At 48.7% G+C, this 27,765-nt stretch overlaps 9 protein-coding genes across 9 annotated transcripts, besides 13 other annotated features; 5 read left to right on the top strand and 4 right to left on the bottom strand.

Annotated features, from left to right (window-relative positions):
• Nucleotides 1-148: 148 nt before the first annotated feature.
• Nucleotides 149-173: a microsatellite.
• Nucleotides 174-917: 744 nt separating this feature from the next.
• PVX_087965 (cloroquine resistance associated protein Cg8, putative) lies at nucleotides 918-2,758 on the top strand. Its single transcript, XM_001613404.1, has 2 exons — nucleotides 918-1,214; nucleotides 1,436-2,758. Exon 2 carries the CDS (start codon nucleotides 1,733-1,735, stop codon nucleotides 2,375-2,377), a length of 645 nt encoding a protein of 214 aa, XP_001613454.1. The 5' UTR covers nucleotides 918-1,214; nucleotides 1,436-1,732; the 3' UTR covers nucleotides 2,378-2,758.
• Nucleotides 1,688-1,710: a microsatellite.
• A 256-nt stretch (nucleotides 2,759-3,014) lies between the features above and the next one.
• Nucleotides 3,015-4,743, top strand: PVX_087960 (cloroquine resistance associated protein O2, putative). Its single transcript, XM_001613403.1, has 2 exons — nucleotides 3,015-3,532; nucleotides 3,694-4,743. Exons 1-2 carry the CDS (start codon nucleotides 3,500-3,502, stop codon nucleotides 4,417-4,419), a joined length of 759 nt encoding a protein of 252 aa, XP_001613453.1. The 5' UTR covers nucleotides 3,015-3,499; the 3' UTR covers nucleotides 4,420-4,743.
• Nucleotides 3,900-3,923: a microsatellite.
• A 447-nt stretch (nucleotides 4,744-5,190) lies between the features above and the next one.
• On the top strand, nucleotides 5,191-8,713 carry PVX_087955 (O1, putative). The gene has a single exon (XM_001613402.1). The coding sequence runs from the start codon at nucleotides 5,772-5,774 to the stop codon at nucleotides 8,532-8,534; it is 2,763 nt and encodes a 920-aa protein (XP_001613452.1). The 5' UTR covers nucleotides 5,191-5,771; the 3' UTR covers nucleotides 8,535-8,713.
• Nucleotides 5,477-5,611: a microsatellite.
• Nucleotides 8,052-8,072: a microsatellite.
• A 578-nt stretch (nucleotides 8,714-9,291) lies between the features above and the next one.
• On the bottom strand, nucleotides 9,292-13,633 carry PVX_087950 (heat shock protein 86, putative). Its single transcript, XM_001613401.1, has 3 exons — nucleotides 13,274-13,633; nucleotides 11,334-12,830; nucleotides 9,292-10,679 (listed from the first exon to the last, which is right to left on the bottom strand). The coding sequence occupies exons 2-3, from the start codon at nucleotides 12,771-12,773 to the stop codon at nucleotides 9,873-9,875; spliced, it is 2,247 nt and encodes a 748-aa protein (XP_001613451.1). The 5' UTR covers nucleotides 12,774-12,830; nucleotides 13,274-13,633; the 3' UTR covers nucleotides 9,292-9,872.
• Nucleotides 12,329-12,375: a microsatellite.
• Nucleotides 12,806-12,879: a microsatellite.
• Nucleotides 13,536-13,567: a microsatellite.
• An 88-nt stretch (nucleotides 13,634-13,721) lies between the features above and the next one.
• Nucleotides 13,722-13,743: a microsatellite.
• A 1,782-nt stretch (nucleotides 13,744-15,525) lies between these two features.
• On the bottom strand, nucleotides 15,526-17,593 carry PVX_087945 (p53-related protein kinase, putative). Its single transcript, XM_001613400.1, has 6 exons — nucleotides 17,217-17,593; nucleotides 16,496-16,984; nucleotides 16,272-16,340; nucleotides 16,076-16,148; nucleotides 15,826-15,944; nucleotides 15,526-15,665 (listed from the first exon to the last, which is right to left on the bottom strand). The coding sequence occupies exons 1-5, from the start codon at nucleotides 17,250-17,252 to the stop codon at nucleotides 15,907-15,909; spliced, it is 705 nt and encodes a 234-aa protein (XP_001613450.1). The 5' UTR covers nucleotides 17,253-17,593; the 3' UTR covers nucleotides 15,526-15,665; nucleotides 15,826-15,906.
• Nucleotides 16,377-16,425: a microsatellite.
• A 484-nt stretch (nucleotides 17,594-18,077) lies between the features above and the next one.
• Nucleotides 18,078-21,484, top strand: PVX_087940 (hypothetical protein, conserved; the record flags this gene model as incomplete). Its single annotated transcript, XM_001613399.1, has 2 exons — nucleotides 18,078-20,165; nucleotides 20,336-21,484. The coding sequence occupies 2 exons, from the start codon at nucleotides 18,078-18,080 to the stop codon at nucleotides 21,143-21,145; spliced, it is 2,898 nt and encodes a 965-aa protein (XP_001613449.1). The 3' UTR covers nucleotides 21,146-21,484.
• Nucleotides 20,415-20,441: a microsatellite.
• Nucleotides 21,485-22,177: 693 nt separating the features above from the next.
• PVX_087935 (DNA-directed RNA polymerase II 8.2 kDa polypeptide, putative) lies at nucleotides 22,178-22,387 on the top strand (the record flags this gene model as incomplete). Its single annotated transcript, XM_001613398.1, has 1 exon — nucleotides 22,178-22,387. One exon carries the CDS (start codon nucleotides 22,178-22,180, stop codon nucleotides 22,385-22,387), a length of 210 nt encoding a protein of 69 aa, XP_001613448.1.
• A 234-nt stretch (nucleotides 22,388-22,621) lies between these two features.
• Nucleotides 22,622-23,809, bottom strand: PVX_087930 (hypothetical protein). Its single transcript, XM_001613397.1, has 2 exons — nucleotides 23,623-23,809; nucleotides 22,622-23,428 (listed from the first exon to the last, which is right to left on the bottom strand). Exon 2 carries the CDS (start codon nucleotides 23,054-23,056, stop codon nucleotides 22,721-22,723), a length of 336 nt encoding a protein of 111 aa, XP_001613447.1. The 5' UTR covers nucleotides 23,057-23,428; nucleotides 23,623-23,809; the 3' UTR covers nucleotides 22,622-22,720.
• Nucleotides 22,841-22,867: a microsatellite.
• Nucleotides 23,810-24,158: 349 nt separating the features above from the next.
• On the bottom strand, nucleotides 24,159-26,938 carry PVX_087925 (hypothetical protein, conserved; the record flags this gene model as incomplete). The annotated part of the gene is made up of 3 exons (XM_001613396.1): nucleotides 24,159-24,257; nucleotides 24,520-24,722; nucleotides 24,844-26,938. 3 exons carry the CDS (start codon nucleotides 26,936-26,938, stop codon nucleotides 24,159-24,161), a joined length of 2,397 nt encoding a protein of 798 aa, XP_001613446.1.
• Nucleotides 25,907-25,956: a microsatellite.
• Nucleotides 26,939-27,765: the final 827 nt, after the last annotated feature.

Genomic DNA, 27,765 nt, shown 5'->3' with positions numbered 1-27,765 from the left:
TTTCAGGGGCGCACTTCTTCTCGCTTAGCATCCCAGTAAATCTCCCAAGCTGCAACGGAACAGCTGGGGAACCAAATTATTTAGAAGGGTCTCGCGTATCAAACGGAGTGCCCCAAAACAGGGTGTGGTAAGTACCGCCCCACTCACCACAAGGCACGGGTGAAGGAAAGGCAAAGGTGTGCTGTTCATAGAAAGGGGCATTCCCGTGACGTGGATTTATAAATCCCATTGGGGGAAAACCAAATGGTACCAAAAAAAATGGCTTCCTTTCTTTGATAATGGCAAAGGTGGGGACACCCAGCGGTACTTGTACCCATCGTTTGGGTCATCCCACCCGTTACACACAACATGGTGAATCACTTCTCCTCTTATTTAAAAAAAAGGATGACCAAAAGGAACAACCATTTTTTTTCTCTCTCCTTTGTAATAGCCCTCCAAATGGCTGACAATGCATAGCTGCCATTTTGCACACAACGCGTTGTGAACATTTGGGCACATTGTGGACACCGTCCCTCTGTCCGCATCCAGGAGGGGTGAGCAGGAGGGGGAGGAGGACAAAGGAAGCGCCCCCATTCTGTGCTGCTCTCTTTTGCAACTCCGAACAACGGTCAGTTAATCACTCCACAAACGTTTAGCAAAAATGGGGAAATTTCACTTACAAATTAGCATCTTACTTTTAACGCGGGGGAGGATGTCCCATTTGGGCATGACCTTTAATGGTGAGTAAGCGGCAAGTGTGCGAGAGAATTTTTTTTTTTGCGCACATGCTCCACTTCCACACTGTAATAATACCTCATAACGTCAGATTGAAAAAAAAAAAAAAAATGCTTCATTACGTGTGTACGGATTTACGGAAGCGTAAATATGTTCGGCAGTTTCCACTTTATTTACCTCTTTTTTTTTTTTTTTTTTTTTTTCAATTTAATTGTCCCCCGCGAAGGGTAGTGTCACCCCACGGTAAGTACGCAACGTGCTTTGGAGGGTTTACCGCGGGAACATAAGGAGAAGTTCCCCCCCCTCGCATATGTCGTCATACATGCTATGCATTCTGCGTAACTTTATGGAGACCCAGTTGGAAAAAAAAAAGGACTCAAATGATGAACATATTTGCTGGGTTACCTTTACCGTCGAACATATAACCTCAACTGCACACCAGTCGCAATTGCAAGAGGGGAACAGGGCGAAGTAGCAATCAAGGGAAACACCAAACGAATGTATAACTTTCATGGCGTATGCACGGCTCTTCCACGGGCGTCAAACGGGTGCATCGCAAGTTCGCCCAGCTTAATGGGGAACAATATTACTTTAACGCGTTTTTGTTAGCAAAAGTGCCAACGTACGGGGAAACCGCACGGAGCACAGAAGAGTTTTTTTTTTTTTTTTTTTTTTCTTAAAAATAATGTGCATGGGCATTTTTCCCCCTTTTACTTTGAAGTAGCTCCCCTGAAGCAACAAATGTTTGAGAACCCCGGTGCGCAATTTTGTTCACCCCCTTTTCGGTCAGCACACATTTTGGCCATCTCGCCATTAGGCTAGTACATATCTGTTCGTACCACCTGCGAATGTGCACGTCGTATAAGCGTATGTCGTGTATGCCGCGTATGCCGCTTACACCACGTATGCGTGTGCGCGTCTAGGGAGCTCCCCACTCTGTGCCGACGTTTGCGCGTGACCAAGCACAATCGACGCAGCGAAACAGTTTTTCCCCCCCAAACAAAAGTGAAAAGTGAAGATGCTGCTGCGACCGAATGTGGCCAAGAAGTGTAACGCGAAGTGCCCAAGCTTCATTTTTAAGAACAGAAATGTTAACGGAATACTCAAGAGGTATGTCGCGTCGCAACCGTTGGGGGTAAATCTGCCGGAACCCCCACCAAGGGAATTTCTGCCAAATGGGGAACCCAAAACGTATCGCTTGAACCAGAGGTATTACAACCATAAGTACAATTGGGAAAGATGGACCTTAAGACCGGCCGGCGTCTTTCACACTTATTTACATGGAGAATTCGCAAAAGATCATCGGCCCCTACTAGCGTGGTTACTACAGTACCCTTTGCCTTTGGCTTTTATTCCCTATTTTTTATTTGCCTTTGGTTTGTCCTTTACATTTCACCATGTGTCCTATTTGGGCATAAAACCGAAGAGATTTACCGTCGAGTGGGTGGAGGCTAATAAGGAGAGAGAACGAGCTGAAAACACCAACCCGATTACGAGGTACCTCGATCGGAGAAGAAAAGAAAGAGGACCGCACTGGATTTTGGAGGACTTTTTGCCTGCTCACCCGTGTTACCTACATATGAGTAAGTATCACCACGATACGGAGCTTTTGCGAAAGAGGGAGGAAGAGGCTGCAGAGAAGGGCGAAGCCGGCGGGGATTAGTCGCATGGAGCGGGATGATCGCAGACTACACTGCTGAATAAGCGGCGCGGCAAATCTGCGATCGTTGCGCTGTTGAGTGCGTGTCCTCCATCAGTTTCGCTAAGAAATCGCGACGGTGTTTATGCAGCCCTGCATATGCTCATCTTTAATTATAATCGCGCTAGAGAACACCGCGACATGGGGGACGCACCAGTGAAAAATGAGGCAGATAAGCGCACACGCAAGTACGCACGTACAAACGTACAAGCGTACACCGTATGTGCAGCCAGCGAAATTCATCTACATCCACTTCGCTTCCGTGAACCTCTTTTTTTTGTACGTCTTTCTAGACCGATTTAAGCGCGCGCTCACTCGTGGCGGGGATGCTTCCGCGTCGAACTGATCTGCATTTTTCCCACATTTTAACAACCATCATTTGAATGAACGTTTCTACAGTTTAAATAGCCAAAGTGGAGAAAAAAAAAAAAAAAAATTCACACAATGTAATTGCTTTTTTTTCTGAACGGTGCAGGTAAAATAGCCAAAATGGAAAAAAAAAAAAAAAAAAAAAAAGTCGTCTAGCCGAATTCGCTCGTCTTTTTAGCTGTTTTGCACACATACGCAAACATTTTAGCCTTAACAGTTCTTGTGTTTTTTTAAATTGTTCCCCTGTTGTGCGAAGGGGCAGTTCACTAAGTCTTCGAAGGAGTGTAAATGTTGAGGAGTTGAAATGTTAAGCAGTTGAAATGGTGAGAAGTTGAAATGGTGAGAAGTTGAAATGGTGAGAGGTTGAGCGGCTGAACGGATGAACTACTTACACCCTTTCACCATTCCCGTCCTTTTTCTTCTTAAAATGAATGTTGTTTTTTTGTTCCACTTTGTCGTAACTCGCGCATAAATGTGTGCGATGCGCTTCCTTCATTCGAGTATCCTCGCGCGCACGGGAAAAGAGGCGTAACAACGGGGGGACTACGCCTATCATGTGCCATTTACACATATGTTTCACATTATTTACACTTTCTTGGGTATTTAAAAGGCGTCATTTTGTGAAGCCAAACGTTTGTACGTGCACGTCCGTGTGTATACCCAGCTGCACACCGCCACTTTCCGCGAAGCTTACTCAGAACAGCATCTGCTTTTACAATGGAGTTGCTACTGAACGATGGGTACACACAGGTAGGGACGAGAAGGCGTACAAAAAAAAAAAAAAAAAAAGGAAATAGCAAAATAGCAAAATGGCGAAGTAGCGCAATGACGCACACCGCTTAAGCTAATTAACTGCATATGCGCTACACGCGGTGGACAACCCCCCATTTTCCCCCCCTTTTACGCGTCAGGAGGAGAAAAGCTGCGTGGAAATTAACCAAACTGATGATTTCATCAACCAAGAAAATGACATACACATAAGTGTTGTAAAGCCAATTACCAAGCGCACCATTCATTCGGAATGTGAACAGATAAACGCATTTTACAAGCCAGTCGAGTTGGTGGAAGAGGTTAATACGTATGTCAAAAAGGGAGAGGAGTATCTCGTGAAATTGTATAAAGATTTGAAGCAGGAGGAAAAAGGAAAAAATGAAGAAGCCATGAAAAAAGGGGCAAATTCGACTCCAACGATGGGGTCGCGATTAGGTCACCTCTACAACACGAAGTACGCACATGGAAAGGGGGTAACAACACAGCATCCTACGACTAACCTATTTAAAGAGAAGGAATCTGCTGGGCCCAAATTCGAGACAGTGTTCGTGCCCAAATTAAAAAAAAGCGTCGAAATTGTTAACTGTTTGAAGGAGAACGTCAACGTTGATTACACCTACTTGGTTCCCAAGCCCGTTGTCATACCTGTTCAAGTCCCCATGTTAAAATTTAGAGATAATTTTAAAGTAGTTCCCATCCGAAGGAAAATCATCCCCGTGATTAGGTACACTGATGAGGTGATCTACGTGGACTGTTGTGTTGAGAAGCCGTACATCGTTTACGAGAATATCATCGCGCCTGTTCCGTGTGACGTCCCCATAGAAGAGCGCAAGTACATCGACCACGCCCCTCCCGTGCGGGAGTGAACGGTCACAATGGATACCTCTACGTGGGGAGGAAGTCATCCACCCAGCTAGGAGTGAGCTTCGCCACCTAGGTGCGCAGAACCGGGGTGGAGAAACGCACTACGCAGGTGTGCAACGCGTCCCGTTGCGTCTTCCCCTCGCAGTTCGCGGCATCAACCCACGCGTCAACTGTTTTGAGGCTCCATTTTGATCGAGATGCAGCTTGGCGCAAGTTGGCAACTCTGCCGCGGCACAGAGGCGACATTCCCCCATTCGCCCGTTCCCCCTCGTGCTGCTTTTTTTTTTTCCTCTCCTTCCCAACATTGTTCACACCCCATCGAGGGTAAAAAAAAAAAAAAAATAATTAAGACGTTTCAATTTTGTCAGTTGCGGCGTGGTGCTTAGACGCTCCAACTGTATGGCAAACTGGGGAAGTGGTCTACAGCCGGGGGCGAGAGATGCATGTGTTGTTGGCGATGCTCCTCTTTTAGTTGCATCCCCACCGTTGCAAAATGGCCTTTTTATATTTTCCCGCACAATGTGAGAAGTCGAAAAGAGGGGCATTTCGCTTAAAAGGGGAAGAAGCAAAATGAGGCAAAACAGAACGGGGTCACCTTCAGGGGGGCTCTTCGGGTTGGGCAGGCAACAAAAGATGAACAAAGCAAGCGGGTTATTTTGCCTCCTTGGAGTGGGAAATTTAAAGAGAAAAATTGTGGTCATAAAAAAAAAAAAAAAAAAAAAAAATATGCCATTCAAAATTGCAAAGCGCGAAATGCGTATGTCACCACTGTTGGCCCAAACTGGTATGTTTTACGGCGCATGCGGCACGCAAAAAGATGCAGAAAAATGCAGAAAATGCAGAAAATTGCAAAAACGCGTTAACCGTTAAGCGTGCGAGGAAACAGGCGGAGTTCCCCTTTTTGAAGCATCACCACGTGGCTTGATACGTGCCTGCTTGTGTGAGAAGATCGTTTGGCGAGCATCCTCCTAAGGGGTAGTTCACCCGAAATGGGAGCATCCAACTTGGTATCCTCTGCGTGACGATACGGAGCGGGTTGCTCGAAATTGTGAAGTGGAGATTTTCCATACCGGCAGCGCAGCCGCCTACGGAGGAGCAAGAAGTGAAGAAGTGGCGAAGTGAAGAAGCGGGAGAAGCAATTTTTCCTCCCCAAGAGAGGTACCCAGTCGTGCGACGGGCATACTGCGCAGAGCGCGGCGAAAGGCCTCGGCTGGGATTACCAAGAGGTGTACCCACAGGTGTATACCCACTGGGAAGTGCCGCTACCCACCCACCTACAAATACCTATAGGAAAACTCTCCCCGTTACGCATGCACAGCCCGAACGGTAAGAACGCGTAAAAAGAGAATCCACGATGAGCAGCGACGCCAAAGAGAGCGACGCTGCAAGCAGCAGCGGCAGCCGGGAAGACCCCATCGACCAAATGAAAAAAAAACAGTTTGAGCAGAAGCACTTGGAACTTAAGGAGAAACTGAAAAGGCTCAAGGGTGTCCATAACGGTGGTGCGAATGATGATGCCAATAGTGTCGATTCGGCCAAACAGGAAAAGGAGGGTTCGAGCCCAAACGAGGCTACCCCAGAACAGGCCAAAAGTGACAACAGAAGCAAGCTGCTTCAACTGAAGGAGAAGCTGAGGAGGCTCAAGGAGGAGAACAGTGTCCGGGGGGTGGGGCGCGCCAGTGAAAGTGTTCGCAGTGGGAGAAGTGAGAGAAGCAAACGAAGCGAACGAAGCGGCAGAAGTGAGCGAAGCAAACGAAGCAACGGCGACGCAGGGTCCCCACCCGCGGGGGAGACCACCAAGAGAGAACCCGCTCCTCTGCAGAAGGACCGAGAAACCTTACGAGCTGAACTGAAGAAAAAATTAGAGAAGTTTAAGCGGGAGTATGGGATATATGATAGTGAAAAGGGAAGAGCTGCAGAAGAGGAGGAGGGACGAAGCTCGCCTCAAGACAGAAGCTTAAGCAAAGGGTACCCAAACCGGAATAACCTGAAGCGTGCACGAGGAGGAAGTAACTCCACGACCAATCGCTCCACATCGCGTGGGATGAAAAAACGACCAATCTATAGCAGCAGGGAATTGTATATCCCCCCCGACAGAAGTAGGATGAACCGTAAGAGTCCAAACGAGCGTTACAGAAGGGGTGCCAATAACTCCCCCCCCCGGTTTAGCTCTCCCGAAAGGGCCCATAGGAGGGACTACCGCGGAAGGGTGGTCGCTCGGCGGGGCAGTTCCTCGCTTGAGGAGCGGGTCGGCAGGGGGATGCGCGACAGCCCCAGGAGGGGTAGGAGCAGAGATAGGGTTAAGATCAGAGACAGGGGAAGAAGTCGAGATAGGGGAAGAAGCCGAGACGGGGTAAGAAGTCGAGAGAGGGGCAGAAGTCGAGACAGGGGAAGAAGCCGAGATAGGGGCAGAAGTCCAGACCGCGCTCGAAGCCGGGAGAGAGACTCCTGGAGAGACAAGCACATATCCCTGAACGCACGAGAAAGGGGGAGCCGAGTGCGGGAGGATGACCAGGCCTACTTCAGGAGGGAAGAAAGACAAAACAGATACCTGTATAACCAAAGGACAGGAGAAAAAGTGGAAAAGAAATTCTTCCGAGTCCCCTTGGGGTACCACACAACGAAGGAGAGCTGGAACAGTTATACACACTGGCTGCAGAAGAAGAATGACTACAGATTTGGTCTTCCCTTTGATGAAAATAAAATTTTCAGACGATCTAAATCGTTGTCTCCAACCACCTGGAAGAAGTTCGTGCCGAACTCTGAAGACGATGATGAAGGTGGGGTGCCCTCGGGTTACGACCGCGGAGGGAAGGCATCCAAAAGGGATGAGAAGGATAGAAATAAACACAGAAAAGAGGAAAAGAGGAAAAGAGGAAAGCACCATAAGGGGGATTCATATGTTGATGGGCGCATTGATGAGGATGGCAACGCCGGTCGAAAGAGAAACGGCACTTCCTCCCCTTCCAAGTCGCTCTCGCGTGGTGAAAAGGGAAGGCACAACAGTAGCCATACTTCGCACAAACGGAGAAGGGGGAAGAAATACTCACGGAGTAGATCCCCCGGGGGGGAGGTAGAAAGGGGAAGGAGCCTCGAAAGGGGGAGGAGGCGATCATCCCTGGAGAGGAGGAAGAGCAAAACGGAGAAGAAGTCCTCCAAGAGGAGCCACCACCACAGGCACAGAAGCAGGAGCAGAAGCAGCAGCTACAGCGGTGGCCACAGGTGGGACAAAAAAAAACATAAAAAGAGAAAGCACGAGGAGGTGAAAAGGCGAAGTGAGAGAGAGCGCAGTGGGGAACGCAGCGAAGATCGCAGCGAAGAACGAGGCGAGAAAAAAAAGAGGAAGAGCAAACATGAGGAGAAAAAAAAAAAGAGGAAGAGCAAACATGAAGAAAGGAAGAGGAAACCCAAAAGGAGGAACAAAGCGAAAAGGGGCTCGGACTATTCCGACAGCGGAGGGGAGAAGAGCGACGCGGCCGCCACGTCAGCCACGTCTCTGTCCTTCCTGTGCGAGGGGTACGACTCCCTGCATGATAAGGATGTGAGCAAGCGGGGAGCGGGCGAAGGTGGGAAAAACTCGGAAGAGAAGGAAGGGAAGGAAGAGATAGAAGAGATGGACGAGATGGAAGAGAAGGAGGAAGCACTGCTCTCCGCGCAGCAGGGGGCAAATACCATCGGGGAGAAGAGCCCCAGCCACTGCGAAGACTCATCCGGAGAAGGAAGCGACGTGGGACCCAGGCCACTCGACGTGAGCGTCAAATTAGCCAACCAACAAATCGACTACGGTGCGGCCATGATGCCAGGAGAGGGGCAAGCCATCGCGCAGTTCGTACAGAAGGGGAAGAGAATCCCAAGAAGAGGAGAAGTGGGATTATCTGCTGAGGCGATTGAAAATTTCGAGAGCCTTGGATACGTCATGAGTGGGTCGAGGCACAAAAGAATGAACGCCATCCGGATGCGAAAGGAGAATCAGGTGTACAGCGCTGAGGAGCAGAGGGCCCTCGCCATGTTTAACTACGAGGAGAGGGCCAATCGGGAGAATGCCCTCATAAGTGACCTGAAGGAGGTTTTGCGCAAGCAGAACGAGGCAATCCTAAACGAGAGTAAGAATAACTGACCGGAAGGGTGGAGATGAGACCCACCTATTCGTGGGTATACCTCCATCGGATTAGTTTCGCAAAGTTCCTTTTTTTTTTTTTTGAATTGCGGTGTGGGGAGGGGCTCCAATCAGCGGCGACTTCGTTGCCCTTCGTTACTCCTCATCGCGGCTGTCTTTGGCAGTGCCCAAATTCGTTTAAAAAAAAAAGAAAAAAAAAACAATTGTTTAAAAACGCACACTGTATGTGTATGCCGGTGTCATGTCATCACCACGCCTCAGCCCATTTGTTCGTGTAAAGAGGCACTTTTCCATAGGCAGTTGTGCTCGCCTTTTTTTTTTTTTTTTACCCTCTTCCCAATTTTCAATTCGAACTTTTTTTTTTTTTCTTTTTTCTGTGGAGACGTAAAAAAAAGATTTATTAGATAGATATTCCAAAGGGGGTGAACGGGGAGAAGCACATGAGGACCGCTCCACGACGGATACACCTCAGGGAGGCGAATGTCCAAAATGGTCCCCTTGGCCAGTTCGGCCGCACGAACGGAAGCTCATGTGTGGACGCATACCACATGGAAGGAGTCACCGAGAGGGGGGCACCCTAAATGGGGGTTTCCGTTTCGGTTTCCCTTTCTACGATGCGCTTCTGCTCCCACGCTCCCACTTAAACTTTCACAAAATGTGTTTCAATTTATTCTTTAAGTTTATAAATTCGTTTTTTCCTCGTACAGTTTTTTTTTTTCCTCATGCTTCTTACATGTTTTTTTTTTTTTTTTTTTTTACGCTGAAAAGTTCGCAATGGGTAAGAAACACGTGCAGGCGTGTCTACGCATGTGAATTGCTGGGTGTCCGTGCACTTGCGCGTGCGCATAAACAATTTAGCAACTCCACACATGGGGGGTTGAAAAAATACACGTGTGTGCAACAAGGAGGGGGGAAAAAATAACATGCACATGGGTAATACATTCAAATGGAAGTAATAAACAAGAGGCTTCCATTTTTTTTTTTATTTTTCCTTTATATGTATATATTATATTTTATATAAGTATGCATGCTACATGTGCTGTGTATGTGCTTTTGCCTCCCTGCGAGGTGTGCCGAAACGGTAACGTGCAAAGGGGGGTGCTACGATGAGAAGAGGGCCGCGTGGTGGAGGCGAAACGAAGTGAATAGCCGCGCGGCGGCTCCCCGTTAAGGCTGCCCCACGACGTGGCCGCTCTCTCTCTAATATCCGCATACACACATCACACGTGTTTTTTTTGGTGCCTCTCTCCGCTTCGCGGGCTCGTGAAACGACTTGCGCAACAGTGCTGAGCAGTGGCCCCATTTTCTCACACGCGTGGTGCAGTTTGACGCTGCGGCCTAGTCAACCTCCTCCATCTTGGAGTCAGTCGCGTCGATGGTCTCTTCCAAAGGGGGCAACTCAATGTCGTTGTTCTCCTCCTCATCGATGGAGAGACCCAACTTGATCATTCTGTGAATTCTCTTGGAGAAGGTGGTGGGTTCCTCGAGGGCAAAACCGGAGGTCAAGAGGGAAGTATCAAAGAGGAGCCATATTAAATCTTTAACAGTCTTGTCTGATTTATCTGCATCTGCCTTTTGCTTCAAAGCAGTGATGATTGGATGGCGAGCATTAATTTCCATAATTTTTTTGGAGAGCATATAGCTAGTCATGGAGTTGTCTCTTAAAGCTTGTGCCTTCATTATTCTCTCCATGTTTGCTGACCAGCCAAATTCAGATGTAACCAACACGCAGGGCGAATCGGTGATTCTTTGGCCAACCACTACCTTTTCTACCTTCTCGTGCAGGACATCTTTTATGACTTTGCAAAGACCTTCATATTCTGCCTTCATCGTTTCGAAGGTCTTCTTAGCTTCCTCCGAATCGTCAATGTCGAGGCCTTCCTTAGTACAGCACTTTAATTTTTTTCCTTCGAAATCCTTTAGCTGTTGAACGGCATACTCATCGATAGGGTCCACCATATAAATCACTTCGAATCCTTTTTTCGTTAGGGCTTCCAAAAATGGAGAGTTCGAAACGGCGTTGATGGATTCACCCGTGATGTAGTAGATGTCCTTTTGGTTCTCCTTCATGCGGTCTACGTATTCCTTGAGGCCTATCATTTCGTCGCCGGATTTGGACGTCTGGAAGCGGAGCAGCTCGGTGATCTGCACAGGGGGGGATAGAAGTGGGAGAGAAGGGGGGGGGGGGGGGGGTCATGTAAGACGGGCAATATTGACAAGTTAAGCGGTAAAACGGTTTGGCCAATTGCCGCCCGCCGCGGTAATTCTGTTTCGCTTCCATGACTCAATGTGTTTAATCGTCGTGGCCACGCGGCCGTCTTATTCACCGGTGCGGGGTAGGTGCGGTTGTGCATAAGGCTGCTAGGGGTTGCGGCAAAGGGGGGATAGACAAACTAAGCGAAGATCGCCTAACGAAGATCGCCTTGTGAGTCTGCCCCGAATTGCTGCTCACCCTAACACCCTTTACACACAACTACCCCACCGCCACACCGGCAAACAATAAACACATGCTAAGGTGATAAGCGAGCGGGAAAAAAGACAGCCGACTCGGTGACTAATCAGCGGGATATAACACCCCGCGTGATTACGAGTGCGGCTGCTCCCGCGTTGTTCTCCCAAACGTCTGGACACGCGCGCGTTTTCCCCTCGGGTTCACGCGCGTGTAATTAAATTTGGGTCGATCGGCGGTGGAGCGGCGGAACCGCTTGGCGGAAGCAGCGTAACTGCTTGACGGATCAGCGCGCCTTCCGCCGCTTCCGCTCCACCGCCGCTACCCCCGCACGGGCGATGCAAACGCACCTTCGCGCGATTCGCGTTATCCTCGTGGATTCCCAGCTTCAAATTCTTGCTGAACTGCTCGTAGAACTTCTTATAATTGTCCTTGTTTTCGGCCAGCTCGGAAAACATGTCGAGGCACTTCTTGATGAGGTTCTTCTTGATGACCTTCAGAATTTTGTTCTGCTGCAGGGACTCTCTCGAGATGTTGAGTGGCAAGTCTTCAGAATCTACCACACCCTTCACGAAGTTGAGCCATTCTGGGATGATCTCCTCACAGTCGTCCATAATAAACACCCGTCTAACGTACAATTTGATGTTGTTTCTCTTTTTCCTATTTTCGAACATATCAAAGGGGGCTCTCTTGGGGATGAATAAAAGGGCCTTAAATTCGAGTTGCCCTTCAACAGAGAAATGCTTCACAGCTAGGTGGTCTTCCCAATCGTTGGTCAACGATTTGTAGAAGCTAGCATATTCCTCATTGGTGACTTCTTCAGGTTTTCTCATCCAGAGAGGTTTCTGTTTGTTTAATTCTTCCCATTCGTGTTCAACTGTGTGTATCTTTTTCTTTTTCTTTTCTTTTTTCTTTTTCTTTTCTGCATTTTCTAACTCTTCCGTTACGTCTTCTACTTTGGGATGGTCCTCTCCTTTCTCTTTATCTTCATCTTCCTCATTGTGTTCTTTCTTTTCCTTATTGTCGGCACCTTCTCCCTCTTGGGCTTGCTTATCTCCGTCGTCCAGTTGGTCCTTTCCTTCTTTCTTCTTCTTCTCCCCCTCAGCATCTTCCTCCTCCGCTTCGTCCTCCGAGGCGGTGATTTCCTTCTCATTCTGTCTCTCACAATATAACTTAATTGGGAAGGAGATAAATTCGGAGTGCTTCTTCACCAAGTCTTTAATTCTCTTCTCCTCGAGGTACTCCAATTGGTCGTCCTTCAAGTGCAGAATAATTTTGGTACCTCTTCCCATCTTCTCATTCGTTTCATCCTTGGTGACGGTGAACGACCCACCAGCTGCAGACTCCCACACGTACTGCTCATCATCATTATTCTTAGAAACAACAACAACGTGGTCGGCAACCAGGTAGGCCGAGTAAAAACCCACACCAAATTGACCAATCATGGAGATGTCCCCACTGGCTTGAATCGCCTCCATAAAGGCCTTCGTTCCTGACCTTGCAATGGTTCCCAAGTTATTAATCAAATCATTTTTGGTCATGCCAATACCTGAATCTTCAATCGTCAACGTGTTATTCGTTTTGTCTGGGATAATTCGAATGAAAAATTCCGGCTCGGCGGACAACTTCTGCGTATCTGTGATGGCTTCATACCTAATTTTGTCTAGAGCGTCACTTGCGTTGCTAATAAGTTCTCTCAGGAAAATTTCTTTGTTGCTGTAAAATGTGTTGATGATTAAACTCATCAACTGCCTGATGTCGGCGTTGAATGCGAAGGTTTCCTTTGACATTTTGCTTAGCGGGGGGGGTACACAGATGGGCTAAGTGATGAGGTGCAGGTGTATTTCCTGGCTGCGCGGTGGGGGGGGAAAGAAGCAAACGTGAGTCAAACGGGCAACAGAACAGAGGGTAACATGCATCCGCGTATTCATACGTCTGCCGCTTATACCCGCGGTGCCCCCTCTTCACTCCACCACTTGGTGAACGCGCCTTAAAAGGAGAGACTTCCCACTAGGTGTTGATTATCACCTAGTAGTTTCTCCCTCCTTGAAGGGCTCCTCTTTGCACATGGGAAGCGGCTTAAACGTTTTGCCCAGCAACCACATGTGCGCCCCTTATGAGAGGTGACAAAGGGGGCAGAACGGCTCTCTAACGCGACACTCAAAAAGGGCGCACATGTGGTTGTTGGTAATTGGGGAGATGCAACTGTGGCGCGTTTATCCCTCAAAATGGCCAGCCGCTTGCTCCCTTTCGCCACACCGCATCACATCTCACTCTTCCTTTTACGCACCTGTTGGGTTTCTTTCCTTGTGGGGAAAATACGTTCACACGTAGGATTTTTTTTTTGCTCAATTTGGCACAATCCAGCGCGGTACGCGATTCTGCGGTTTTTTACGCTTCCTTGCGTTTCTCTCACTTTGGCGTAACTTTTTTATTTTGGTTTTTTCCTTAATTCGTTCAAATGGAAAAAATTCGAAAAGGTGTTTATTTTTTTTTTTTTTCACGGCGTGGGTGAATTCGTGCGTTTTTTTTTTTTTTAATCCCTTTTGACTTTTTAAATGTGATTATTTTATTTTAATTTAATGTAATGTAATTTAATTTAATTTATTTTTTGTTTTATTTTTTTTAGTTTTTAAATCGCCCACGTGACACAAAATTGTGTTCACCACTAAATCGCATGAGAAAATGCCAACCGAAAAAAAAAAAAAAAAAAAGCGTCAATATGGGTTCCAATGGCCCCTTCACGCGGGGCCTTTTTTTATTTTATTTTTTACTTCCCATCCAAGGGGGGTGGGTATATAATTCCACCTCCTTGGGCTGCTGCTTTGGCCAGCTCATAGGGGTGCGTATCTCCTCAGGCATATACTGCTTTCCTTTCTTTCTGCTACACCAAGCGGTGGCTGCAGCAAATGCGGTTGGTTCGTCGTGGTCCCCAGGGCGGGGCGGGGCTGTGTCGTTTCGCACATGCACCTGCCCCTAGCCACATCCCCCCGCCGGGACCATCTCGAGATCGCGCCCACGCAAGGATACACGTGCGTACTTATATATATATATATATATTTTTATATATTTTTATATATTTTTTATATATTTTTATATGTATGTTTATATATATTTTTATGTGCGCGCCGTATCCTTGCAAAAACTGCCCACCGCGCTTTGCGAGCGACCGAGCGACCAGGCAGTTCCCCCGCAGTGTACCAACGTTTGGGAGGGACCTTCAGCCAACAGCTCGCTCAGGCTGCTCTTCTTCCCAGGAGGAAGCTTCAAAAAAGGGAAAAAAAAGAAAAGGGGACTTTCCTCCATTTTGTTGTTCCTTTAGCCCCTTTTTTTTTTTTTTTTTGGTAGCAGCTAAAAGTGCGAATGAGCCAAATTTATTCGGCCTCCTCCCCCATCAGGTGTTCACCCGCCCCCCTTTACTCCCCTCGAGTGGAAGCAACCCCGCTTCCTTTTCTTGGTACTTCCCCTGTTTGCGGTTCTTCACCCCCAGTGTGGCATACGTGCCTACCATGTGGTGGGAGAGCATACCCGCGGGAGCATTTAGCCATTTAGCCGTTTAGCTGTTTAGCTATTTAGCGGCGTAGCTGTGTGGCCATTTAGCCGCGTAACCGTTTAACCACGCAGCCGCTTAACAGCTTAACCGCTTAACAGCTTAACAGCGTAGCCCCGTGGACTGCGGGGGGCGCGCCCCCTTCTGCTAACTTTGTAGCCCCATTTTTCAAATGCACATGTGAGAAAAAAAACGTGCATGCGCAGGGGGTCATATGGGGCAAAAAAAAAAAGAAAAAAAAAAAAAAAAAAAACACGCATCCTCACCCAGAAGGAATTACAAGTATAGAAAAAATACAGCGCGTTTTTCCCGCATATGAGTGTTAACTTACGTGAGGAAGCGTTCATTGTGGGGAGGGACAAAGTCCACGTTTGCATTCACATTTTTGGCTTGCTTATATGGCTATCTTTTTTTTTTTTTTTTTTTTTTCCAATTGGGAAGTGCTCCCCATTTTGCATCCACCTTTCCACGTGTGCTGCTCCCCCAAATGGAAATAAAAATTCGCAGCGGTGGAAAGAGGCCTTCCTCCCTTATTTTGAATTCGTCACAAGGTCTCCCATATGCAGCGAATGTTCAGGAAATAAAGAAAAAAAAAGAAAAAAAAATGTATGGCCATGAAACGTAGGGAAATTCCCCTGATCAGCGGAACACCCGTCAAAATGGCAAACGTGTAACCTCACGCGTGGCTCATTGGAAAGGAAAAAAAATAATTTAAAAACGTCGCGTGTGTTTTTTTATGAATGCCTTTGTTTAGCAACACATGAGACAAAATAGCTCTCTGTGTGCCCCATCCCCAAAGTTGGCAACGCGCAAATGTTAGCAAAAGCTTTATGCGCGTCGAATTCTCCTTTGTTGTGCGCTTCGTGCCGCATTTATTTTTCCACCTCACAGCTAAGCCGCGAAAACGTACGTACGAACCACGCCGCGTTTATTCGTTTGCTTAAAATGGAAGGAGAGTATGGCGGGGACTTTTCCACGTCAAGTTCAACAGCGGGGAAAGGAACTCCTCTTCGGGGAGGAGCCAAAGCATGCGTCACCACGTATGCACACAAAGCTATAACTACGGAGTGAGAGGATTGTCCGTGTGGGAACCAATGAACAGGTACCCCCGAGTGTATCCCACCAATGTACACTAAAAAAAAAAAAAAAATGGGTCCAAAAAATTCGTCAAATGTGCCACAATGTACGAGAAGGAAAACACTTCCCAAGGGGAGCAAATGGGTAAGAAAACCATCAGGGGGGGAGGGACTCAATTTATTTTAAAAAAACGCGTTTCCTTCTTGAGAAGTCACCATCACAGGGGGAGGGTTAATCCAGATGGAAGGACCCACCGTCCGGGTTATTTCTTCCTCTCCGTGCCCAACACGGTGGTACTATCCAACCATGGGTCTCTTGCGTCCCCTCTGTTTGACTGCAAGACGGGAGAGAAAAAGGCGCAAAATGGGGCGAAATTCACCACACACGTAATGCGTCTTAGCATGCGGCTTAACAGGCGGTTATATGTAACGCCCTGCAAAGTGATCCCCACAACTATCGCCTCACCTATTTCTAACTTCTTCTTTATTTCGTCAAAGTTGTTCGATTTCGTTTGGTACCCCGCGAGGATGTCCTCCTCCTGAGTGGTGCGTTCGGGGAGAGGGATGGGAAAGGAATAAGTCAGGCGCTTCACCATCATCATAATGATGATGATCATCACAACGCTGCTGCCATTGGGCTGCACCCAAATGGCTCATCTTACCAGGAGCGCGAACTCGCTGTGGAAACTTTTGATGGCCTTCAGAAGGACGAACAGGTCGACCGCTTTGTCCTGCAGGGAGTGGGGGGGTGCGGAGAAATGTCGCCCTCCCGCGCGAGTGCACAGGTTAAGCAGCATAGAAGTTATGCAGTGGTGCATAGAAGTTGCGCTATGCCGCATTAGGGCACACGCCCAAATCGGCGACGGCGCCACCCCCTGCGTCTCACCTCGACCGAGGCGGACAAAAACGACAGACCGAAGTCAATCACGCAGAGGCGTATCGAGTCCGCGTCGTCCAGCTGGTAAGGCAACCCGGTGGAGGAATCCCAAATGGTGCATCCATCACGAAGGCAGGAGTTCCTCAAAATCAAGTTAGACGTTGTAAAGTCCCCATGAATTACATTCCCATTGTGTATTTTCGCTAGCACTCTGCCTATGCTTTTGGGGACATTGGGTTGGTACTCTTTTACATTCTTAAGAATCTGATTAATGGTGCACCCCTGGACGTATTCCAAATATAAGCTTTTCTCATTCACATCAACGAAGTAGAGAATCGGTACATCTATGTTTATGCTGGCTAGCTTTTTTGTAAATTTGATTTCGTTAGAGACTCTCAATTTTCGGATCTTCGCATCGATTTTTTTGTGCCGATAATATTTTCGGAAGATCTCCTTCTTCACTGCTTCCTTCCCGATGAAAACGCACTTGTAGATTTTCTGCAGTGACCCCAGTGGGGAAAAAAAAAAAAAAAAGGCACGCGATGTGTGATGTGTGATGCGTGTCATCATTGGGAAGCTTCCCACCATGTAGACACGCAAAGAAATGGAAGAGCATTTCCAGGTGGACACCTGCCTATGCTGCGTCACGCGCACTAAATAAGTGGTACATCGGAATGGTGAGCGCACGGGGGGAAAGGGGTGGTTTTCCTTTTTTCTGCCCTGGCCTTACCGCATCGGATCCTGCTGATATGAGGGAGAACTCCATGGTTACTTCTTCGTGGATGAGTAGTTTTTTCTCACCTTTCCATCGAATGGTCAATTCGCGCGGTAGTTAATAAAACGTACAGTTGATCATCCCGATTCTTCTCTTTGCGGGAACGTTTTGGCGGACCTCATCACGCGAAGTAGCCTCGTCGATTGGCTTGCTTCGAAAGTCGTTTTGGCAACGAAGGGAGGGTCGCTCTCGAGAGGAAGTGAAATCGGCCTACTTCCCACCTATTTTATTATTTTATTTTTTTTTTTTTCTGTCCACACTAAATGGTGATAAACTGGCTTTCGCGAGAGGGACGCTCAATCGCTTTTTGTGAAGGGTGAAAGTGGCCTCACAAAAATAAATAAAATGAGTAAGCAAATGAGTAAACAAATGAATGGATGAATTTTTCCTTCTTCTCGCCTTCGGAAGGTTACCCCTTTTTATTTTTTTCCGCGCCACGTGCGAAACGCGCACTTGGTGGGTCCCCAGATTGAGCAGAAATTTGTTCACCCACTCCGCTTCGCTGAATTTTGCGCCGCCCCGTTGTGGATGCCTTGGCAATGAGCGAAGTCCTCACAAGTGGGTCATTTGAAGGCGGCGGGTTAGTAGCAGGTCTTCCATTGGGCGCGTTATTTTTCCTCCTCCTCCCTTTGTGCGAATTTATCCCATGTTTTGGGAGAAAAAAAAAAGATGCTCCGTAAAAAAGGAACTCTCCCCTCCCCCCGTTTTCTCCCCCGTAGTGCACCCTGGATGGCCTCTCCCCCCTCTGTTTAGCTGCCCCGAGAAGTTTTTCAGCACCGCCACCCTAGTGAGAGACACCACCTGCTCTACACCCCCATGAACATCTCAATCAAGGAGAGCCTAGAACACGTTTGCAAAGTGTTCAATTTCTATGGCATAGATTACATAACGGCGGATTTGCTTAGAAGAGGAAAATGCGAAAGAAATGGGAAAAAAAAAAAGAAGGTAATTACTTGTTACAACTTCCTCATTAATGATTTGTGCCTACTCTACTGCTTCAGCTTTAAGAGGAAGTTCAAACCGACCTACAGCGCGTACGTAGAGAAGGAGATTTCCAGGGTGGAACAGGAGTTGTTCTCCGGGGGGAAAGACGCTTCGGGGGGTACCACACCGGGGAGAACCCCCTCAGGTGCAGACGCTTCACGTGGGAGAGGCGACGTGGGAAGCACCCCCCGGGGAGGAGAACGCACCTACGGGAGTGATGCAGGAGAAACAGACGACACGGATGATGATGATGATGACGACGGAGGAGACAACTTTGTGGAGGAACTAGGAATGGACAATGCCCCTTACGTGGACCACCTGAACATCGTGTCTCCCATGGCGGTGCTGCTACTTGAGCATTTTGAGTACCCCAGACTGTTTCACCTCCTCAAATGCCATTTTCAAATGTGTAAGGAGCTGCTCCTATGCATTGGGTTCCTAATTGACTGCACCAAATTGTTTGAGCATTATGATGCGCGGCAGCCGTTTTATGAGTCCTTCTTTCGGGAACTCAGATGCGCTGGCAACCCAGGGGGGGGTCGAAGCGCCTCCACCAGACAGAGAACCAACCGGATGCAGGAAAAGACGCTCGACAAGACAAACGAAGAAGGTGAAGAAGAGGGAGAAGATTACTTTCACGTAATAAATGAAGCCATGCTGCTGCTTTCGAATCGGCCCTACGATTTGGAGCTCTTCCAGTATAGACACATGTATAAGTTTTTGCATGAGCGGGGGGGTAGTACCCGCGGGGTAGGAGACAATCAGATGAGGGGACCTGAACACAGCGAAAGTGAGCATTTAAAGAGGAGGAGCACCGCGATGACTTCGCAAATGGCTGCAAAGCGGGGGAGCGACCCCGAGGGGTGGAGCTCACCCAACGGGGAGGCAGCCCCCACGGAAGAGGAACTCACTTTGGAGGAGTATGTATCCTACGACTACGCAACGTATCAAGAGAATTTCATCAAACGGTATGGACGCAGTTCCGGAGGGGTGGAAGACCTCACGAGGAGGGGAAGTTCAACAGAATGTGCTTCCAACCGAAGCAGCCCAAGTGACGACTTGCGCGTCGTCGCCGATGATGATGTTGAGATGTACATCCCTCAGCTGACGAGAAATATTAATACACATTGCAGTCAGTTGATACAATTGCAAAGGAAAATAACTCAGCGTATGAACCATATGAAGCACTTGGATGTGAATAGACTCCTCCTGTTTCACAAATTCAACGCGCTGGTGAGTACCTACATGGAGCCACACAATGCCGTCGTTAACGTTGCAGACGTGGAAGACCTAAGCAACTCCACTCAAGGGAAGAAGTGCCCCGAGAGGACCAGAGCAATGGGCAGTAAAAACAAAAGAGTGAACCTCATGCATAATGCCATGTTCACTGTGCATGTCGATTTTGAAAGGGATAGAGAAAATGTGAGGAATAAATTATGCGGGCTTGAAACGGGAGCAAACAAAGCGAATGCATTTCCTAGAAACGGAAGCGGCTTTGCAGGAGGGGGGGCATCCCCCCGTCGTGGCGGGCACCCCCTAAACGGGAGCAACTACGTAGAGGAAGAACCACTTGACGATGTGAACTACGAACAAGTGCTAAGCGACAAAGTGACCCTTAATGAGTTTTTCCTTCTAAACGATCCGCCACTGTACAATCGAGTCTGCCATGTGTATAAAAACGGGGTGAATCTTTTCCACGTGGAGCAACTACGCGCTGTCTTTTGGTTGTGGCTTCAGTCAATCTTCCCAGACGGTGCTGCGGGGGAGGAAGAGGCGGAAAGCGACGATGCCTCTGCCAGTGGAGACCCAGGGGGGGCATCCGCCCCCGTCGACCTCTTCGACCTGAACAACCATAAGTTCTTTTACGACAACGTCGTGCCGCCCGCCGAGCGGGGGACCCTCTCCATCCACGTGCTAAGCGTACGGCGAGGGGGCAGCGGCATAGCGGCATAGCTGCATAGCGGCCAGGGAGCTACTGCCTAGCGGAGAGTTAATTGCCCTTCCGCGGGGATCACTCCAAAAGCACACATATATATACCCTCACACGTATGTACAAACAGCGCGCCTTCTTTTTTTCCCCCCCTCTACAGGACCTGAACAATTTCGAGCAGAACTTCAAACTGCTGAAGGAGTACCTCCTGGACAAGGGGTGCACGAGCGGGTACAACAAGGTGGCGGCCAAGGCTGGGGGCAAAACAGCAGACTCCACAAACCAACTTAGCAGAATGACCAAATACGTAAACGACCTGCATGAGGAATTCGTTGCGTACTGTACCTATAAGAAGAAGGCAAAGGACGTGAGCGACGAAATGTTCGTTAGCTTTCTCGAGACAAAGAAAAACAGCATGACCATCAGCTCCAGCGTCGAGAAGGAGGACTACACCAACCTGGCCAGCATCGTCAACAGGCACCTCATCGGCATAGATAAAATTCTAAGCTATAACCCCATTTTGAATTTCACCAACGTGGTTGAGGGGATTAAGAGCCAGAGCTTCATTCGGACGGAAGTGGATGTCTCCCGGGTGGACTCCCAAGACTGGCAAGATATGTACGCCTTCCACAGAAGAAAGCGCGGGGAACGCAGCCCCCCCGGGGAGGTCAGCAGCAATAAAACCGACCACCTCCCCACCAGCCACTCAGTCAGCCACGCAATCAACTTCACGACGAACTCGAGTTACAAAATAAATGCAAAGCCGAAGACCTACGCGTCCTCCGTCTTTAGCTACTCAGATCAGTTCATTTCCAATAACGACATTTATACCTTCTCCGAAAACGTTTGCAATTCGGGGAGGGAGTTTGCCGCGTTTGTCCGGGGGAAGAGGGAGAAGTGCAGGCACAACTTCCACCACGCCCTGCGCAAGGTGGAGCGCTACATGGGCTGCGTCGCCTACAACCTGTAGACTTGCTGCGCAAGCGGCGTGAGCGGCAGGGAAGCGGCGGCAAAGTGGGTTGGCAGCGAAGCGAATGGGTTGGGGAATAATGGGGAAAGTTTTGAGAAGAACTTGGGGACAATTGTCCACCATTTGGCCAATTATTTGCCCATCAATTTGGCCATCATTTGGTCATCATTTTGCCAATTATTTGCCCATCATTTGGCCACATTTTCCCATCACATTTCCTGTGGCCTACCCGCGATGACCCTGTCGTTTAAGCGGCTTTTCCCCGTTTATTTTCCGCAACATTTTGGCCTCTTCTGTTCGCCCGTTTATTTTGCCTTTTTTTTTTTGCCTGTTCTGTTCGCCTCTCCTGTTTGCCTCTCCTGCTCGCCCGCTTTATTTTGCCCCTTTTTTTCCCCGCATTTTGCCAGCTGCAGAGGCGGAAAAAAAAAAAAAAAATCCGAAAGGAGCTATTTCCCCTATGCAGTATATAGCAACGTTTATTTACCCCGTTTTTTTTTTTTTTTTTTTTTTTTTTTCATTTTACCCATTTTTGTGACGCGCAAGGGAGAATGTAAAACGTACGCGAACAAACCGTGGGTTATTTTCCTCCCCTTTTGCTTACCTTTTCAACTGAAGAATTTTGTTCCTTGTTTAAAAAGTTTCGCTCTCCCGTTTGTGCAGCCTGGGAAAATAGAGAACAGCAAAAAGGGGCATCACAAAAGAGCCATATCATTTATACATGCGTATGCGCGGTGAAACGACGACGAAGTTGAGCAGCAGTGGGAAGAGGGACCGCTTAGTGAGAGACGGGTCAAACGCGGCGTTGCTTGATAGATAGGCGTGTTTGGAGTTTCATTTCGGAGGGGACATCCTGAGGAGGCAAACCGAAGGTGGAGAGCAAAAGGGGGACTTGCAGAAGACCAGCCAAGAGCGCCCATTTTCAGGGAAAAGGCAAAACGGATAGAAATATATATATAAACATATACACGTGCGTAGGTACGTAGGTAGGTTCTCCCCACCCGAAGCAACACCCCGGAAAAGGGAAGAACCAAAATGATCATCCCCGTGCGCTGCTTCACCTGCGGGAAGCTTATCGGAAACCTGTGGAGCCTATACGAAAAGAAGTTAGAAGAAGGAGTCTCCAAATGTGACGCCCTAGACGAACTCAATTTGACGAGGTACTGCTGCCGGAGGATGATCCTCACCCACGCGGACATGATGGACAAGCTCCTCTGCTATAACATTTATGAGAGGAAGTTGTAGGCCAGGGGGAGGGGCGAAAAGGAGGGGCCCCAAACGGGGACTCCAAACGGGGACTCCAAATGGGGACTCCAAACGGGGGCCCCATTTTGATAACCTCCTCAACGTAATAGTGAAAATGAAGACGATTTTTTTTTTTACCTGACCGGTTAAGAAAAAAAGTGACTCCATTTTTGGGAAGGACGATTATGTAATTTTTTTCAGTTCAGTTTTGGGCATATGCAGGGGAGCAAAAACAAAAAAAAAAAGAAGCAGCATACGTAGAAGAAGCAGATGCAGAAGCAGCGTATGTAGGACCCATTCGCACCCGCTTAGCACCCGAGCAGGCAGAGCGCACTAGTCGGGGTAGCCAACCTCGATGTGAATTTTTTGCAAATTGGCCCTCCCAGTGACGTCTATTATAGACAAGGGATCCAGCATGGCCATATTATTGTACGTTAAGAAGATTTGCTGATAGGGCTTCCCCAAAAGGTGTGACAGTTTTAGTTTCAAATGGCCAACTTCTATGCCCCCGTTTTCCTTTAGTGTGAGGGTCTCTCCGTTGGGCAGGTGGAAACATATCTCCAGGTCTTCCTCTGTGGGGGCGTCCTCTCTGGACTGCGTTAGCCTCTTCGCCTCGCCTTTTTTTTCCGTCAGGGGGAGGCTCCTCAGACCCGTGGGGCGTTCCTCCATGGTTCGCGTTGTACCCCTTAAGAGTTTGCCTTTTCGCGCCTACCTTTCTGAGCGCGTGCTTTTTTGTTTTCCTCCCCTCCTCTTTATTTGAATTGGCTTCCTTTGACTGAAGCGACTCCTCAGCGTTGCACGAGATTTGGTAGTAGGTTTTCACCCTGTGTGGCCAAAAGTACAGCTGCGGGAGGTTGTCTCAAAGGGGGAGGTGTGTCAACCGTTTTTTTGGGGGAAGGGAAAGTCCAGCTTTCTCTTTTTTTTTTTTTTCCTCCCCTTTTATATGCCCAAAAAAATTTAACTTATCCTCATTGCATGGTGAGAAGCGTGCATGGAGGGAGGCTGTACAAACATCGCTCTTCCCCTGTGTGATCAACTAACCTTTGGGAAAAAAAAAAATGTGAATAGGTTATATTGCCAAAGTGGAGTGCCTACAATGGGCATTTGTTTCTTTAAAATTCGTGGGACGAGGGAAGGTCTTTTCCTCCCCACCGTTACGCGGCAAATGGGATGAGTAAACGTGCCATTTGGGGAGGTTGTCCGTTTATTGTATATTTTATTTTTATTTTTTTTACCTCTTAGCGTACATGCGGGAATGTAAAAAAAGAACTGCCACGTGGATAGCAGTCTTCCACTTAACACGTCTCCCGTGGGATGGTTTTTCTTTCCACATGGGTGTACTCGTGAGGGGGAGTCCATTCACGTGCACACCTTTTTAGCATCACGCTGGTCGTCTTGCAAACCAGCCCGGAAATTTTTACGAAAAAAATGAGGCGAAGTTGCCTTGAGTTGTCAGGCTGGGAGGTGCCTCCCTTTTGGCATTCCTCCTTCATCAAAATGGGGAAATAACAAGGTGGGGAAGTAGCCAGATGGAGAAGTAGCCACATGGAGAAGCGACCAAGTGACAAACGAAGTAGCGCCAACCCCGCTTCGACGCATGGCTGCTCCCTTGCGGAACGCACACAGACGAGCACAGCCAAGCGGGTTACGCTGTAGTGACACAAACGCACGTAAAAAAAAAAAAAAAAAAAAAAAAAAAGCAGCGTGCACACACCCGTACATGCATAGGTGAGCATCCTCATCCAACTAGGAAACTCCTCCAAGGGTCTGCCTACTGCTCCATTTTAATTTTTATCTTCGAGTTGTTGTCAATTCCGTAGGTGTACAGACTCGAGTTGCTGTCCACAATTTCAACGCACATGGGGTTGTTCTAAAAAAAGGGGGGAGGAAAAAAAAAAAAAAAAGGTCCAAAATGGGATGGTGCAACGTGAAAGGTAAACGAAATGAAGTGGTGAATAATCGCCGAATGGGAAATTCGCAAATGGAAGATGCGCCCCTCTTGGCCTGAAGCAGATCTCGAGATCTGTACATGCGAGACTGCACGAGTGCTTCTCCCGTGCGCTTATCTCGAGTGCATCTCCCGTTTGCTCATCTCGAGTGCGTCTCCCGTTTGCTCATCTCGAGTGACCCACCTCGTCCGTGTAGAATAACTGCATCTTGGGGAGGGGGACGGAATAGAGGCGCGAGCACAGGTACTTCAAATCCTTTATGTTCATGTGCTTGTTGACCTTTTTCTTTACAATTTCATATTTTTTGGAATTTAAAAACTCGGGAATGATGGTGATGTTGATGAGGTTGCTCTGCATGCCTTTGGCGGCGTCGGCGCTGGGTTGGTCTGCAAGGGGGGGTGTAGAAGTGGTGTAAACGTGGTGCGGAAGCGGTGTAATCGCGGTGCGGAAGCGGTGTATACGCAGCGCAGAATCGCCGCAAGCGCATCGCATGGCGGGCGGACTCACCCTGCAAAGCCTCGTAGTGCAGGCACTCCAGACGGTCGCTGTGGCGGCAGCCGAGCACGGGCTCGTTGAACACCCTGACCACGTCGTCCTTCTGGTAAAGCGATATGAAGAAGCGCTCCGAGTTTATGCGTTCGCTCTTGTTTATGTGGCTCCGATTCAGCGTCTTCAACATGGGGAGGATGGCCACGAATACGAACCGCAGGTCCTTCTTCACCTTCAACTTGTTTTTCCCCCTCTGGTAATTTAGCGTCTCCAGGTGGTAAAAAGCGTAGAACAAATCTCTCAGAGTTTTGTAGCTCTTGATTTTGTTTTCGTCCAGCAGGAGCTCCTTCAGGTGGCTGAACCTTTCGTTTATCCGTTGGAGTCGGTCGGGGGGGGGGTCCCCTTCGCGGGGTTCCCATTCGCGGTCTTCCTCATTTTGATTGCCCTCCTCGTACTGATTGCCCTCCTCACCCTGATTGCCTTTTTGGCCCCCCCCTGAGCACACCCCCTCCGCAAGGGCCACCAAGTCGTCCCTGTCCGCGAATTTGTTCCTCTTCAGGAACACCGCCCGAATGGATTTCACCTGGCGGATGAACCAAAACAGGTCTTCGTAATCGTGCAGGTAGTTATCGTTGAGCACGATTTTGTGCAGCTTCCTAAAGGTGTGCACGTCTGACACGTTTGCAGGCACGTTCATCGCCACGTTTGCTTTCCCATTCGCCGACTCGTTTGATTCCACGCTGGGCGCGCCCTGCCCCCCTTGCTGCGCGGTGTCGCGAAGTGAAAGTCTACTAGGCTCTTCGGGAGGAGCGCCCCCTTCACGCCTGTCCCGCTGGACGTACTGGAGAAGCACCGGCGAGTTGACCAGGTCCACGTCCCTCATGCGGATGCTCGTGAGGTAGTTCCTTTTCAAGCTCAGTATCTCCACGTTGGGAAAAACGAACGACAAAATTAGAACGTCTTCCCAGTCGATCATCGTGTTGTCAACGCATAGCTCTTTAATCTGTTCGAATCTGATTAGGTGGTCCTGCATGCAGTGGCTGCATTTGGGAGGCCCCCCCCCCGGTTCGGCGGTTCCTCCCCGGTGGTGTCCCTCTTTATCTTCACTCTCACCACAGGGGCAGCCACAGGGAGAGCTGCCCCTAACCGATTGGAGACCCAACTTTTCCATTTTATTGTCTGACACGTTCAGGTAGGAGAGCTCCTTCGCCAAGCTGACAATCTCAAAGATGTCCTTCCACTGGCTGAGGAGGTTCCCACAGAGAGACAAGCTGCGGAGCTGGTGAAACGCTACGTTGTTATGTGCCCCGCAGGTCTGTATGAGGTACTTGTTTAGGGTTATGTTTGTCAGTTGATGGAAGTTTTGGAAGTAATTTCTCGCTTCAGTTATTCCATTAAATTGAACCCTCTTGGTCTTCTTCGTCTGGTAATCCTCCACGTAGAGATCCGAATCGGTGAAGAAATATGTGTACCGAAAATGCAGGGCTTGAAAGAAGGTCAACCCTACGTGTATTTTTTCCACTGGCAGGAATGAGCACGGCTTTAGGTGCCTCTTGCAGGAGCGCAGTTCCTCCACAAGTTTTTGGCTTTCCTCGGCCGGTATGCCAGATGTGCGGTCGGCCAATTTGCGGTTGGCCAAGGGGTGATCTTCCAAGGGGCGGTCTCCCACATTGTAGCACCTCTTTGCTCTCTCCCTCGTGAGCAGGTGCAACGGGAAGAAGTAAACGTCGCTGTTGAAATCCCCAAAGTTCTTTCCCTCCCTTTTGTTGTCCCATTCGATCCCGTAAAAGGTAGTGTTCGGGTGCGGGTGATTCTTGAGCGTCCCGATGAAGCGCACCGTGCCTACCTTTACCTTTATCTGCTCGTTGAAGAGGTACTTGATTAGGTTTTCGTCCGCCACTTGCTTGTCCGGCTGCGTGCCGGAGGAGCTGGACTTGTTATCTGCCCCCTCCCCGCCGTGGGCCACCTGCTCGGCATTTGTCCCCTCTCCGCCAAGGGCCACCTGCTCATCATCTTCCCCCCCCTCGTGTGCCACTTTATCCTCTCCAAAAGCGCAGCTGAACACGCGCATCCCGACGAACGGCTCCTTCTTGTTGTCGAACACGTTTTCCATTTTACACGCTGGGGGGAGAAGTTAAGAAAAAACACAACACGTGAATCTCCTCCTTTTTTTTTTTTTTTTTTTCGCCTCTCTCACGTTTGTGCGTGCTTTCTACACAGGTTTGGCTCCCTCCCCGGAGGAGTAACAATCGTGAAGGTGGCTACTTAGGGGTGATAAAGTGCAAGCTTCTAAACGGATGGGAAAAAAAAAAAAAGGAAAGGAAAGGAACGGAAAGGAACGGAAATGAAACGTTTCAAACTTCGTACCCTAACTGGGTGAAACGCTAAAAAAAGGGGGACCTTTCCGGACACACACACTTTCGGCGCAACGCTTGGTGCTAACCTCAGGAAGGGCAGAAGAGCGTTGGCAGAATCGCCGACGCGCGGCGCGTACACCTAAGTGCGGCGAATTGGCACGTGCGCGCAATTGTTCACGCGGTTAGGAAGTTTCCACCACTTGAAAAATTCCCACCACTTGAAAAGTTTCCATCACTTGAAAAATTTCCATCACTTGAAAAATTTCCATCACTTGAAAAATTTCCATCACCTGAAAAACTTCCATGCACTTGAAAATTTCCCTTGCACTTGAAAATTTTTCCTGCGTATGGGTTGATTTATCTTTTTTTTTCGCTTCGGACTCCCCAAGATGGCCCTCTGCAAAATGGACGCGAACGCGCTGCGCGGGGGGCATATATATTTTTTTGTAGAAAAGGGAAAAAAAAAATTACAGCCTCGTCAATCGCAACGGTTTTATCCCCAAAAAGGGGAAGCAAAAATGGGGGGAGGCGGGTGTGCCACGGAAGTGGGGAGATTAAATTGGGCGCTCAGCTGGACGCGTAG

Source organism: Plasmodium vivax, chromosome 1 (genome assembly GCF_000002415.2).
Source record: "Plasmodium vivax chromosome 1, whole genome shotgun sequence".
Classification (NCBI taxonomy): Eukaryota; Apicomplexa; class Aconoidasida; order Haemosporida; family Plasmodiidae; genus Plasmodium; species Plasmodium vivax.
This window is presented reverse-complemented; position numbering and strand designations above follow the sequence as displayed.

Excerpts from the sequence above, each read along its gene's own strand:
- PVX_087965 (XM_001613404.1), top strand. The coding sequence starts at position 1,733 with ATGCTGCTGCGACCGAATGTGGCCAAGAAGTGTAACGCGAAGTGCCCA.
- PVX_087960 (XM_001613403.1), top strand. The coding sequence starts at position 3,500 with ATGGAGTTGCTACTGAACGATGGGTACACACAG. Across the intron at positions 3,533-3,693 it reads TGAACGATGGGTACACACAG|GAGGAGAAAAGCTGCGTGGA; the intron begins GTAGGGACGAGA and ends TTTACGCGTCAG.
- PVX_087955 (XM_001613402.1), top strand. The coding sequence starts at position 5,772 with ATGAGCAGCGACGCCAAAGAGAGCGACGCTGCAAGCAGCAGCGGCAGC.
- PVX_087950 (XM_001613401.1), bottom strand. The coding sequence starts at position 12,773 with ATGTCAAAGGAAACCTTCGCATTCAACGCCGACATCAGGCAGTTGATG. Across the intron at positions 10,680-11,333 it reads ATAACGCGAATCGCGCGAAG|ATCACCGAGCTGCTCCGCTT; the intron begins GTGCGTTTGCAT and ends CCCCCTGTGCAG.
- PVX_087945 (XM_001613400.1), bottom strand. The coding sequence starts at position 17,252 with ATGGAGTTCTCCCTCATATCAGCAGGATCCGATGCG. Across the intron at positions 16,985-17,216 it reads TATCAGCAGGATCCGATGCG|AAAATCTACAAGTGCGTTTT; the intron begins GTAAGGCCAGGG and ends GGGTCACTGCAG. Across the intron at positions 15,945-16,075 it reads AAAGAAGAAGTTAGAAATAG|TCAAACAGAGGGGACGCAAG; the intron begins GTGAGGCGATAG and ends CCCGTCTTGCAG.
- PVX_087930 (XM_001613397.1), bottom strand. The coding sequence starts at position 23,056 with ATGGAGGAACGCCCCACGGGTCTGAGGAGCCTCCCCCTGACGGAAAAA.